The sequence below is a fragment of the Panthera leo genome, chromosome E1 (assembly GCF_018350215.1).
Source record: "Panthera leo isolate Ple1 chromosome E1, P.leo_Ple1_pat1.1, whole genome shotgun sequence".
NCBI classification, from domain to species: domain Eukaryota; kingdom Metazoa; phylum Chordata; class Mammalia; order Carnivora; family Felidae; genus Panthera; species Panthera leo.
The window spans coordinates 14631504-14645986 of NC_056692.1; the positions used below are offsets into that span (position 1 = coordinate 14631504).

Consider the following 14483-nt stretch of genomic DNA (forward strand, 5'->3'; position numbering starts at 1 on the left):
GGATTGTCTTTTAAAGATAAGGGATCTGGGGCACCTAGGTGACTCAGTCAAGTAAGTGTCAACTCGATCTCAGCTCAGTTCTTGATCTCAGGGTCATGAGTTCAAGCCCTGTGTTGGGCTCCATGCTGGGCATGAAGCCTACTTAAAACGTAAAAAAATATGGAACACTTGGGTAGCTTAGCCTGTTAAGTGTCTGACTTCGGCTCAGGTCGTGATCTCACGATTCATGGGTCCGAGCCCCGTGTCAGGCTCTGTGCTGACAGCTCAGAGCCTGGAACCTGCTTCAGATTCTGTGTCTCCCTCTCTCTCTGCCCCTCCCCTGCTCACACTCTGTCTCTCTTTACCAAAAATAAATATTAAAATTTCTTTTTATAAATAAATAAATGAATGAATGAATGAATGAATGAGATTAGGGATCTGTCTCCACATTACTTGACTTTCATCTCTAATTCTGTGTTGTAGGAGAGGCTCAAGCAAGTGTTCTGTTTTGTCGTTTTTGGTTTTCTGTTATATTTAACTGCTACTTACTGCCTTACCTGTAGTTTTTCCTGATCATTTTCACATGACTAATGCAATTTAGTATGTGTGGTTTTTTTGACTTTTTTAATTGAGATTTAACCTTCGTAAAGTGATGTACACTACTCTTAAGGGTTTTTTTTTTTTTTTAAGTTATTTTGAGAGAGAGAGCAAAAGTGGGGAGGGGCAGAGAGAGAGGGAGAGAGAGAGAAAATCCCAAGCAGGCTCTGCACTGTCAGCACAGAGCCAAATGCAGACTTGAACTCCCAAACCCTGAGATCACAACCTGAGCTGAAGTCGGATGCTTAACCGACTAAGCCACCTAGATGCCCCACACTATTCTTAAGTTCAGTACATTTTTATATGTGCTTATATCATGCTAACTGCCACCTAGATCAAGATTTAGAATATTTCTGGCATCCTAGTAGGTTCCTTTATGCCCCCTCTTATTAATACTCTCCTTCATACAGGTAACCATCATTCTGAGCAGTTTGTTTTGCCTGTTTTGAACTGTATATAAATGGAATCATATAGTACATAGCATTTGTGTCCAGCTTCTTTTGTTCAACACAGCCCCTGTGAAAGATTCATTCATATTGCTGCCTATAAGTAGTTCATTCTTCATGATCGCTGTGTAGTATATTTTTTGTATGAATATACCACAATTTGTTTATTCTATTTTTTTATATAATTTATTGTCAAGTTAGCTAATATACAATGTATATAGTATGCTCTTGGCTTTGGGAGTAGATTCCTATGATTCATCACTTACATGCAACAACCAGTGTGCATCCCAACAAGTGCCCTCCTCGGTGCCCATCACCTGTTTTCCCTGCCCACCCCCCTTCCAACCTCAGTTTGTTCTCTGTATTTAAAAGTCTCTTATGGTTTGCCTCCCTTTCTATAACTATTTTTTTTTCTTTCCCTTCCCCCCATGGCCTTCTGTTAAGTTTCTCAACTTCCACATATGAGTGAAAACATATGATACCTGTCTTTCCCTGACTGACTTATTTCACTTAGCATAATACCCTCCAGTTCCATCCACGTTGTTGCAAATGGCCAGATTTCATTCTTTTTCATTGCCGAGTAGTATTCCATTGTATATACATACATACACCTTCTTTATCCATTCATCAGTTGATGGACATTTGGGCTCTTTTCATAATTTGGCTATTATTGATAGTGCTACTGTAAACATTGGGGTATATGTGCTCCTATGAATCAGCACTCCTATATCCTTTTATAAATTCCTAGTAGTGTTATTGCTGGGTCGTAGGGTAATTCTATCTTTAATTTTTTGAGGAACTTCCACACTGTTTTTCAGAGTGTCTGCACCAGTTTGCATGCCCACCAACAATGCAAGAGTTCCCTTTCTCCACATCCTCACCAACATCTGTTGTTTCCTGAGCTCTTAATTTTAGCCACTCTGACCAGTGTGAGGTAGTATCTCAATGTAATTTGATTTGTAATTTGATTTGTATCTCCCTGATGATGAGTGATGTTGAGTGTCTTTTCATATGTCTGTTAGCCATTTGGATGTCTTCTTTGGAAAAATGTCTATTCATGTCTTCTGCGCATTTCTTCACTGGCTTTTTTCTGGTGTTGAGTTTGTTAAGTTCTTTATAGATTTTGGATACTAACCCTTTATCCAATATGTCATTTGCAAATATCTTCTCCCATTCTGTCGGTTGCCTTTTAGTTTTGTTGATTGTTTCCTTTGCTGTGCAGAAGCTTTTTATCTTGATGAGGTCCCAGTAGTTCATTTTTGCTTTTATTTCCCTTGCCTTCGGAGACGTGTCAAATAAGAAGTTGCTGTGGCCAAGGTCAAAGAGGTTGTTGCCTGTTTTCTCTTCTAGGATTTTGATGGTTTCCTGTCTCACATTTAGGTCTTTCATCTATTTTGAATTCATTTTTGTGTATGTGTAAGAGAGTGGTCCAGTTTCATTCTTCTGCATGTTGCTATCCAGTTCTCCCACCACCATTTGGTAAAGAGACTGTCTTTCTTCCATTGGATACTCTTTCCGGCTTTGTCAAAGGTTAGTTGGCCATACATTTGTGGGTCCAGTTCTGGGTTCTCTATTCTATTCCATTGGTCTGTGTGTCTGTTTTTGTGTCAATACCATACTGTCTTGATGATTACAGCTTTATAGTATTCTACTATTTTTTTAAATGTTTATTTATTTTGAGAGAGAGAGACAGAGCATGAGTGGGGGAGGGGCAGAGAGAAAGGGAGACGCAGATCGGAAGCAGGCTCCAGGCGCTGAGCTGTCAGCACAGCTGCCGATGGGACTGCAGATGGGCTCTGACAGCTCAGAGCCCAACGTGGGGCTCGAACTGACAAATCGTGAGATCATGACCTGAGCCTAAGTTGGACACTTAACCAACTAAGCCACCTAGGCGTCCCTGTTTATTCTACTATTGATGAAAATGTATTTCTTTTACCAGTCTTGGCTATTATGACTAAAGCTACCGTGAACATTTTTATGTGTCTTTTGGTGGACTCACACTCTTTATTTATTTCTCTTTGATACATACCTAGCAATGGGATTGTTCGGGCATAAGGTAGGTGTATGTTACTTTAGGAGATACCGCCTAACAGATTTCCGGTGTGGTTGTAGCAATACACAGGACCATCAACAGTGTATGAGAGTTTCAGTTATTCTGCATCTTTGGCAACACTTGTTTGGTTTTGGTTATTTTAGCCATTCTGGTGGATATGTAGAAATATCTCATTGTAATTTTTTTTTCTCCTTGTAATTTTAATTTGCATTTCGCTGGTGAATAATGATGCTGAGTACCTTTTCTTCTGCTGTAGGCCATTTGGATATCCTCTTCTATGGAGTACCTGTTCTTGCCTTGTACCCATTTTTTTCTGTGGGTGGTTTGTCTTTTTATTGATTTGTAGGATTATTTTTTTAATATTCTGAATATTAAGTCCTATGTTGGTTGTATATATTGAAAATATCTCATGGAGCACCCGGGTGGCTCAGTTGGTTAAGCGTCCAACTCTTGATTTAGGCTCAGGTCGTGATCTCATGGTTAGTGAAATTGAGCCCCACCTCAGGCTCTGCACTGACAGCATATTGCCTTCTTGAGATTCATTCTCTCTGTCTTTTTCTGTCTCTCTGTCTCTCTCTCTCAAAAAATAAAATAAACTTAAAAAAATATCTTCTCTCAGTCTGTGGCTCATATTTTTACTCTCAGTGGTGTCTTTTGATGAACACAAGTTCTTAATTTAAATGAAGTCAAATTTTTTTCTTTTGTGGTTGTGCTTTTTATGTCCTTTTTTTTTTTTTTAAGTTTATTTATTTGAGAGAGACAGAGACAGCATGAGTGAGGAAGGGGCAGAGAGAATCCCAAGCAGGCTCCATGCTGCCAACACAGAACCTAATATGGGGCTTGAACTCACAAAACCATGAGATCATGACCTGAGCTGAAACCAAGAGTCAGACGCTTAACCCACTGAGCCACCCAGGTGCTCCTTTTTTTATGTCCTATTTAAGAAATGTTTGCCTACTCCAAGATCATGAAGATATTCTGTATTTTCTTCTATAAGCTATTTTATCTTTAACATTTAGGTCTGTAGTCTATCTCAAATTTTTGTTTAAGGCATGAGGTAGAAGGAAGGTTACTTTTTCCCAGATGCCTGGTTGATCCAGCACCATTTATTGAAAGTTCCATTTTCTCCACCAAACTGCAGTAGTGTTTTGTCATAAGTTGGGTGATTGTATATGTTTGGGTCTTTTTCTAACTTTCTGTTCTGCTCCAATGGTCTGTTTATCTGTCTTTGTGCAATTACTGTTAACTCTTAATTAGTATTAATTTAAAAGTCTGCAAAATTTTCACAGTGACTCTGCTAGAGAGATATTTACTTCTTATTTTTGTATCCTTCTGTTCAATTGTAATACCTTTTCTTTCTTTCTTTTTTTCTTTAAGTAATCTCTACACCCAGTGTGGGGCTCAAACTCACAACCCTGAGATCAAGAGTCACATGCTGTACCGACTAAGCCAGCCAGGCGCCCCCAACTGTAACACCTTTTCATATGTTAGCTGGTTGGGGTTTTTTTTTTATGTTTTTTTGTTTGTTTGTTTGTTTGTTTGTTTGTTTGTTTGTTTCATCCTTATTGGAGCAGTGCCTTGGGAATTTTGACAGGTCTCTTCAAGATTTTCAGGTACAGATAAAGAGAAACATTTTCTGGTGGAGTAGAGAAGGGAAACTAGAGGCAGAGATAGTTATAGCTGAGAGCAAAAAACCCTTGTTTTCTGTAGACAAGGTCTCTTAACTTAGCGTTCTTGTTTTGGTTTGTTGGCCTCTTTTAGAAAGAAGCCAACCTCAGCTTTGTCTTTCTTCTGCCTCACGTGGGCACCCACACCCAGTTATAAGCCAGCAACTGCTAAGTTCTTCTGATACCCTGGTAGGATCCAGTTGTGCCCTTCTAAGTGTACCATGACCTATCTTGGCTCTTGTCCTAGTTGCTCCAAGATGAGGGCATTTAACAGGGCACTGCTGCCAAGGTCTCATCTCCGTACTTATCAAACAGGCAGAGGACTGAACATCAGTTATGCTTTTCTACATTCCAGTCCCATCTGCATTTTGTCTTGCAGAAAATTCCTTATACTTTCTGGTATGTGATTGCCTAGGTCTGATATATGCATGTCAGTGGAAAACTGGAAGGATGGACAAAATATTTAGAAGCATGTGCTTAAAGCCATTCTAATTACAAGCCAGTGCTAGTTTTGTTTTGTTTTTTAATAAGTTTTTGGCCTTCCAAGCTGAAGACTTTAAAAGTCATGTTCATTTTATTAAGGTGAGCATTGTTCTTAAAACGTACTTGCATGTATTTATGTGTGTGTGTGACCTAATACTTCATAGCAAGTAGCTGTACTACTCCTGTAAAATGCAGGAAGAAACAATCCAGTGGTTCATGAAGATGTCTCTTAAGTCTTTCTGTGTTGGGATCCAAGTCTCTTGGCCTGCATGTGAGTAGCCCAAAGATTCAGTAAGCTGCACTGAAAAAGACGAAGGCAATGTCAGGTATCCAGAATGGGGTAGGAATGGTTGTTTTGAAACTCAAGAGTTTCAGATGATCTGCCTGTGTGCCTTTATTTGATCCTGCATGGATCTCTTGCCAGCTGGGTAAAAGACACTGGCCCTGGGATGAGGGATAACCCAGAATTCTGCGTTCTTGCGAAGCCAGAGCCCTTGCCCAAGCCAGCTAGTGGAGATGCAGCTGGGGAGAAAAGTCACTCTGTAACTCTTGAACTGGTTATAATTCTTAGGAATTGGTATGTAAATAAGGACGTACATCTAGAAGCTTGGAGCTCATTACACCTGGCTTCTTTTGTTTATTCATGTTGCTTTTTAATGTAGGAAGAGTATGTAGATAGTTACTAAGTTTTGTTTTTTATCCTCTAGTGGGGGAAAACACAGAAGTTTTTTAATTTTTACATTGTAATTCAAATACAAGAACTCAGAACTGACCCTCCAGTGATGTTTTTTGTCGAGGAAAGCAGTAATAGGATATTTAACTAGGAAGACCCTATACTTCAATTGTAAAGATATCTTCTTTCTCCAAGAATTAGGCCTGATTAGGGCTCACATTCAGTAATACAGAGTGAGAGGGGGTAAATCACAACTAAAAACCTTGGCACTTCTATAAGAAATTTAAATAACAGGCAGACATATAGAGATTCATAAATATGTGCTTGGTGCCAGCTAAACCGCAGAGAAGATACTGCATTTGTGGTCCAGGGAAGTTAAATATTTGTGGTCAACTTAAAATTCAACATAAAACTCTCATCTGTGATGGAAACTGTCCAGAAACTGCATGGAGGGCGTGCAAGTTGCATAAACTCACAAAGGCCTCTCCTCTCTCACACAGCTGGGCTAGAAGAGCCTGTTCTCTCTTTACCCTGTGTGGCTGGCAAGCCCTTCTAAGGCTGTCTCTGCCTAGTGGCTCACCCCTTCACGTCTGCTCTAATGGCACTTTTTCCGGAAGCCTTTCCCTGTTCATCTTCTATAAAATAGCAGTCCTCTCCCCACCCTGTTACTCTCTGGCCCTCTTCCCCTACTTAATTTTTTCCATAGGACTTCCCACTTGTCCTGTGTTTATTTGCTTATTTGTTTCTTGGTCTCGCAAGAACGGTAAGCTTTACGGACAGCAGGAATATTGTTTTATTCGTTGCTCTATTCCTTATGTCTTGAATAAGGCTGGCACACATAGCAGGTACTTAATTAATATGTATTGAATGAATTCAGTGGAATATCTTAAAATGTAGCAAAAAGTTACACCCTGCCCTAGTAGAGGGTACTTTTACACAGTAGAACCTCAGACTGTGAGACCAGCCTGAAACACCTCAAATATCTTACTTTCTGTTCAGTAGTAGCTGTGTATTGTCCCTAACTGAGACTAGCACTTGCAGGCGATGCCTGAGCCTTCAGATGTACAAGTGCCTCTTGCCATAACATCTGGGTTACACTTAGAGATGAAATTAACACAATTTACTGTTTCAGTAAAAAATGTTACAGTGTTTGTTTCTGGCCTTCACATTTGATGAAGACCCTCCTGATGTTGATTTACTCTGGTAAAGTAAGCTAGAGAAAATCAGGGGCACCTGGGTGGCTCGGTCATTTAAACGTTTAAATGTCCAACTCTTCGTTTAAATGTCCGACTCTGTTTCAGCTTAGCTCATGATTTGGCGGTTTGTGAGTTCGAGCCCTGTGTTGGGCTCTGCCCTGACCATGGAGCCTGTTTGAAATCCTCTCTCTGCCCCTCCCCTACTTGCATGCTCACTTGCTTGCTCTCTCTCTCTCTCAAAATAAATGAACTTAAAAAAAAAAATCATAAGGGAAGAGAAAGTACACTTACAGTACTGTATACTGTATTTATTAGAAAAAATCTGCATATAAGTGGACCTATGTTGCTCAAACCTGTATTTTTCAAGGATTATAGTTTGATTGTTTGCATGTCTATGTGTGTGCTTCAGAAATAGCACTGTTTCTGGGCAGCATGCAGACTAGAGCACATATATACACTTCATAATCTTTTGTGATATGTAAATGCAGCTTCTTTTGCCCAACCTCTTTGTCATTTGAGACCATGCCGGGTTGTGGGGTCTCTTGTTACTGACCACTCCCAGACCTGATGGACTTGACTAACAAACAGCTATTTTCTCCAGTCTGCTTTGTTTTGCTTCCTTTTCTAGGTTTTTTAGTCCTCCCAACACAGAGAAACTCTGTTGCAATAAACACGTTAAGTTTTCTGGATGTGTTCCAGAACTTTATTGTTGATGATCTTTAGCATTTGGTATGAAATGTGTTTCACAAATGATGTTGATGATCTCTAAGATATGCTGTTAAGTTTTTAAAAATGGCAAAGTGCATAACCATTTATATAAATACATTTATAAGAAGTATAGGGAGAGCCCACAGTTCATCATGTATGGCAGTGTATGCATATATCTCTGAGGGACACGACAGAAGCTGGCACAGGGCTGGGGAACAGAGGGTCTAGAAATCAGAATGAGAAGATTTTGTTTTTAAAATTCAGCCTTTTGTACTATTTGTTTGTTTTTACCATGTGCCATGTGTTTACACATCACTAAGCAGCTTCAGTTTGGCCTGTAGGTGCCACCGTATCTTCAGTGGAAGAAGCCACTTTGGAAGCCGAGATGCCACCATATCTTCAGTGCCTCCTAGAAGATGCTCTCATTGAGCTTCTCTTCTGCTTTGTCAGCAGCAAGAGTGGCTTTAGTCTAAATAGCAGAATTCATTGATAGCTTTTAATTCTGTATTGTCAGTTTTAAAAAAGTTGAGGCTGTGTGGGGCTTCCCTACTACACGCTGGTACAGAAATTTTGTCTGTCTTACCAGTGTGAAGCAGTGAAACTGTACCACAAAGTTCAGTTGACCACTGAACAACACAGGCCTTAGGGCTGCCGACCCCCTGCACAGTTGAAAATATGCATAAAACTTGGCTCCCCAGGGGCGCCTGGTTGGCTCAGTTGGCTAAGCGTCTGACTTTGGCTCAGGTCATGATCTCACGGTTTGTGGGCTCGAGCCCTGCGTCAGGCTCTGTGCTGACAGCTCAGAGCCTGGAGCCTGCTTCAGATTCTGTGTCTCCTCTCTCTCTGCCCCTCCCTGCTTATGCTCTCTTTCTCAAAAATAAACAAACATTAAAAAAGAAAAAATCTTGGTTCCCCCCCAAACTTTACTAATAGCCCACTGTTGATCAGAAGCCTTACCAGTAATATAAACAGTCGATTAACACATATTTTGTATGTTGTGTGTATTCTATATTGTATTCTGACAATAAAGTAAGCTAGAGAAGAAAATGTTAAGAAAATCATAAGGAACCATATATACCATATATGTTAACTAACTAGAATTTAAATAAAAACTTGAAATAAGGGAAAAAAAATAAGGAAGAGAAAATACAGTATTATACTGTATTTATCAGAAAAACCTGCATATAAGTGGACTCCACGCAATTCAAACCTGTGTCGTTCAAGGGTCAGCTGCAGTCTGTGATTGTTTGCATGTCTTTCTGTGTATGTGCTTTAGAAGTAGGATACGCAGCATTCATAGTTACTGGCTTGCTACCTCCAAGCCTGTTCTTAGTCCAATGACTTGGAGTTATTTAGTAAAGAACCGGAAATATATTCTGACAGCAGCTTTTTGGACTCTTTTGCAAATCCTATGAGGATATACTACATAGGCTTGGTGATCAGAAATGGGTCAGGTGAGATACCATCAAGTCCAGTGTTGTTTTGCCAGAACGACCTGCAGAAAAATAAGTCTCCCTGAATTAGATGGAAGTCACAGTCTTCATTCTGTTCTGTTTTGGTCATAAGAAAACTCCATGTAAGTTATTTATTTTGTCTGGGCTTAAGTTTACTCTCTATAAAATAGGGGGTGAAAGTAGTCTGTCCCATCATGATAGCTCATTAAGAATTAAATGAGATATTATAAGTGAAAATGTCTAGATTTTGAAAATAAAAGTCTCTCGATTTATATGTTCTTCATAGTGAGTGGAGAGGCAGTTAAGAAGACTCTAAACGAATAACCGGTTACAGTTTAGTCCCACACCAGATTCCCATATCTCTTCCAGATCATCCTGCAGTCTCTGTTGCTGTTTTCTGTAATTCATAAAGATTTCCTCAGACCTTCCACCGTCTCCGTTTTCTACCCTTTCAGCCGTTGCCATTATCTTGTGGCTTTGGATGTAGAAAACCTGTTGGATTTACCTTTGAAGCTAGGATTCAGGCCCAGTGCAAAATTAGGCAGGATTCAGAAGGCAAGGCAGGTGTGCTTACACTTGTGTTATCCCAGGACCCTCCTATAATGGTAACCCTCAAGTGAGGGTATGTGAGCCCTTCAGAGAACAACAAAACACTCTGAAAAGAAAATCATGCTGTCCTGGGTGTTCCAGAGCTTCCCATACTGGCCCCCTTCCGGCACCATTCCTTTCTGCAATCCCACCCCACTGTCAGCCCTGGCACATAGTCTCACGAACATGCCACCTGCCTTTCTCTCTCTCTCTCTCTGGCCCCATCCTTTGGCTGCTCAGTTTATTTTTTCCACATCCTCACCCTCTTCCAGTTCCAAGCTAAATAACCCTCACAGATGGCTTGTTCCATCAGAGCTGTTTAAGAACACAGGACAGTGAACTGGGGTCCAGAAGGAGCTGCCAAAGCCCAAGGCTGCCCTTCCTACAGAGGTCCAAGACAACTTTGTCATCAGCTCTTTAGAAGTCCATGGACAGTGAGCAGAGAGGCTGGCAGGTTGGGTGGTGGAATATCTCTTTAACAATATAATCCTCTAGCAGCTAGCAACTAGTTCTCACTTAGATTTACAAGTCAGAACCTGGAGCCGGATACATTGCATACTCCATTTTCCACAGAAGACAGAGCACTTTGTAGTTGGCATTTCTCCCCCACTTTTTTACAGCATGGAAACCCAACAGGAAATGGCAGTCCCATTTGTGTTTTGGATCGTGGTTTGAGTCCTTACTGAACCTCTTTGTGAACTCCTGGAGAGGTCTAGACCCCTGCCCTGCCTGACCTGAAGGGCAGTATTCCCAGCTGTCAGCACATCCTTGGGAAGAGGGTGAACTTCAGACGCCTAGTAGAAATCCTGCAGATGAGAGGAGACCCAGAATTTCACTATTTCTTTCCTGTCAGCAAGGACATGTAAGTTTCCTGTCTGCCTTGTCATCAGCTTTGGAACACTTTTCTCCTACATCCCTTCATGCATGCAATGGTCTGTAAGCTTCTGCCCCCATTCATTATCCCAGCACCCTCCTTCCCTCTGTCCTAATCAGATGGGTCTGGTTAATTTTGCCCTCATGACAAGACAGCCTTTTCCTCATCCTCACAGTTATTCCTGTGGGACGTAAAACCTCTCTGATCATGGTCTCCCTCTCTTTTCCCTTCCTTCTCTGTCCCCCTCTAACTGTACCCTTTGTAAGTCAGTTCCTCTGAGGTCACTGAGGAAGGGCAGTCTGTGCCATTTGCCACTATAGGAGTCTCTCTTTCCTCGGTAAGCAGAGTTCCCTTGAGAGACCCCTTCCCTTCCTCTGCTGAAAGCCATGTTGGCGGCTTCTCTGCCTGAACTCAGGCATAATGGGGCAGGGAACAATGGCATGTGTGCAGCGTCCTGGCTAGACAAAGGGAAGTTAACTCTTAGCCAGAGAGAGCAGACAGTTGAGGAAGCTTCCCCCGAAAAGAAGAGAGAAGGCAAGGAAAGACAAAATTCTGTGGCAGGGAGCTACTCCCTGAGAACTCAGGCAGAAATCAGCATCTCCTCCCTAAGCCTGATCTTTCTACTGAGAACCAAATTATTGTTCTTTCTCTTCTCTGCCTTCACGTCTTGCTCCAAGACCAAGAGCTGCCAGATGAACAACACACCCTGTTGCTTGCACAGTAAAAGTGTCTCAGGCTAATGGATTTGTGGAGCCTTGGGATGCCAGGTGGAAGGAGACGACTTTGATTTCCTTTTTCTTGTCCCCATGCTCCCTGGTGGACTTGCCTCTTTACGGTACATCCAGAGTTCAAGACTGTGTACTGCAGAGAACTTGGGGACACTCATATGTAGGTCTTAAGTTGGCACCCAGCAGTGACTAGTTTCCCATATCCATTCATTTCATCAACTGATTGGCTAAGGTCTTGCCCCTACTGTGTCCAGAGAAATGAAATTAATCTGAAGGATATAACTCCTTTTAAGACGGGTATGCTGAGAAATGTTAAATTTCATTACCTTTGTTCTTGCCTATGGCTTAGCCAAGCATCTGTTTGGTTTGTGTTCATCTGAATGCAGCCTCATCAGAACTGTTTATTTTGTCCTGGGGTTGGGCCTTTGGGTTGCTGCTGAGCGGGGCTGGGGGTGGGAGGCATCCCTTAGTGAAAAGGGCTTGAACTTAAGTCCTCTTCCCCAAAAGTACCATTTCCTTCTAAGAGGCTACAAAGTATAATGAACACAGACTTTGGAATAACACGAATCTGGGTTCAAATCCCAGCTTCACCACTTACTAGATGTTCGTTTCCTCTGAGCTTCAGTTTCCTCTTCCTCTTTCTGTCTCAAAGGATTACTGTGATAGTCAAATGAAATAACATAATGCCTGGCAACCAGCAGTTACCAGTTCATTTCCACCGCAGCTTTCCCAGTACAATGGGATATTTCAGCCACTGGGAAGCTGTGGGCAGTGAAAATTGCAGAGGAAGTAAAATGCTGACTTGTTCTACATGTTGCTACCCTGAACCTCCCTGATGGGTTTCTTGCATGCTCATGAGTTTTTTGCTTCTAGAATGTGCCCTACCCCGAGTTTGTATTCTGATCTCCAGAGACCACTTCTTACCTCTTTGCCCCTTGACTTTTCTTAAAGGGCCCTTCTTGGCTTTGGATCTGGCGAGAAGTTAGCCAGAAAGCTTGCCCTCCGCCTCCCGTGGGGAGGCTCGTAGTTTTGGCTCATACCCTCCAAGTGGCCTGGAGAGAGCTACAGGGTGTCGGAGATAGCCATGGGAAAGAAATGGCTCACAAAAAGATGACGGTGTGTGAGCCAGCAGCTCCCCACTGCCTGCTGGAGCAAAAGCTCAGTGAGGCCGCCGACAAGAGTCTTCAGAACACTAAACAGGTGATTAAAACATCAGTATGAGTCTTTCCAAACTTCACAGAAAGCCAAAAACTTAGTTTGGACACCAACAGAAATTTTCCGCTCTGGAGCTTTATAAACTGGTCTGCTGTTTCTTCCTCTGCTCTGTGGCCAGGGGGGAGCTCTGTGCTAATGATTCCATAAAACCCTCCAAGTCTTCCTGAGTGGCTTATCATATGAGAAGAGCCGATACCACCTTTTTCCATCATGAGTTGTCTCTAGCCTCTCACTGTTAGTTCAGATTCTGAAGCTTCAGCCCTTCTGAGAAGGCCAAGCCCAACTCTTGGCACTGACCCCTGTGACAGAGCTGAACTCCAGCATCAAGGTCAGTGGCAGAACTGTCTTTCCTCTCCTCCTTTCCAAGATGACTGCCCAGAATCATAGAAACGTTTAAGAATGGAAAGAGACCTTCAGAATCATCTGCATTTTGCAAACAAGGTTCAGTAAGTTAGCCAAGATCACATGAGTTAGGAAAGCATGAAGTGAACTTTCCTCTAGACCCTGCTCTCCCCAGACTCATGCCATGTCAGCCGCCTGTGGGAAGAGTGCCTCGCCCAAAGGAGGTCAGTCTTCAAGCAGTGAGCGTCAAGAGACTGCCCGCTTTGAGTTTCTGTACGAAATCAGACTTTTCCCCTTGCGGGGATTGTGAGAATCTCTGCCTGAAGCACAGGTAAACCTTCTGGGTTCATGGAGAGCTGCGGGCAGTTGGAACACTGGTTACGAGCAGAGGCACACGGGTGGGTGCGGAGCAAATAGGGGATGGGGATTAAAGAGTACACTTACCATGAGGAGCCCTGAATAACATACACGGTGTTGTTGAATTACTGTACTATACACCTAAACTAATGTAACACTGTGTGTTAACTATAGGGTAATTAAAATTAAAACCTTGATTACAAAAAAAGAGCAGAGGCACATTTTAGCTCCTCCATTTACTAGTTGTATAGCCTTGAGCAAGTTACTTCTCTGTGCCTTGGTTTCCTCGTCTGTAAAATTGAGATGATGACAGCACCTGCTTCATGGGGCCGTGGGGATTAGAGGAGTTGTGTATGGACCGTATCTGGCACGGTGCCTGGCATGTAGCAGCCGTTCACTAAGCGTTAGCTGTAGCTGTCAGGGTGAAGGAAGCACGCAGCGGATTTTGTCGTTATGGCTAAAGCCCTGTGGCATAAAGCTGTCCCAGGAAGTGGCTCTGGTGAGGTGGCATGAACACAAGGCTAGGAACTCCTTTCATCTGGCTTCACATCTCATTTTAATTTACTCAAGTTTCAGTTTCTTCTCTATAATCAGTACCTGAATGTAATAGTAGCTGCTTCAGAGTCACCTGGCTGGCTCAGTCGGAGGAGCATGCAGCTCTTGATCCTGGGATTGTGAGTGTAGAGATTACTTGAAAGTAGAACCTTTAAATAATAACAATAACAACAACAACAACTGCTTCCAGGACACCTGGAGGCTCGGTCAGTTAAGCATCCAACTCGACTCTGGCTCAGGTCATGATCTCACGGTCCACGGGGACTTCCTGTAGTCTTCCACCCTTTAAAGCACTGACTCTCAAACTTCAGTGTTCACTTATTTAGAGTACACGTTCCAAGCCCCTATCCCTAGAAACACTAATTTAGTGCAAAGTGGAATCCAGGAATATGCATTTTTAACAGACTCACTATGTGATTTTGATGCAGGTGGTTGTTTTGTTTTTGGGTTTGTTTTTGTTTTTTTTTTTTAATGTTTATTTTTGAGAGAGAGAGCAAGAGCTGGGGAGGGGCAGAGAGAGGGAGACATAGGATCCGAAGCACGTTCCAGGCTCTGGGCTATCAGCACA

The 14483-nt window shown here is 42.2% G+C and overlaps 1 protein-coding gene across 10 annotated transcripts in view; it reads left to right on the top strand.

Moving 5' to 3' along the window:
* SMG6 (SMG6 nonsense mediated mRNA decay factor) overlaps positions 1–14483 on the top strand; it is a 227439-nt gene that overhangs the window by 179644 nt on the left and 33312 nt on the right. Inside the window, exon 14 of one of the 10 annotated variants that reach the window (XM_042914580.1) lies at positions 10465–11373. The exons of the other annotated variants lie outside the window; for them this stretch is intronic. Coding sequence (XP_042770514.1) covers positions 10465–10530 — 66 coding nt within the window. The 3' untranslated portion in view covers positions 10531–11373. Of the gene's footprint in view, positions 1–10464; positions 11374–14483 lie in introns of those variants that run through there. 10 annotated transcript variants of the gene reach the window in all.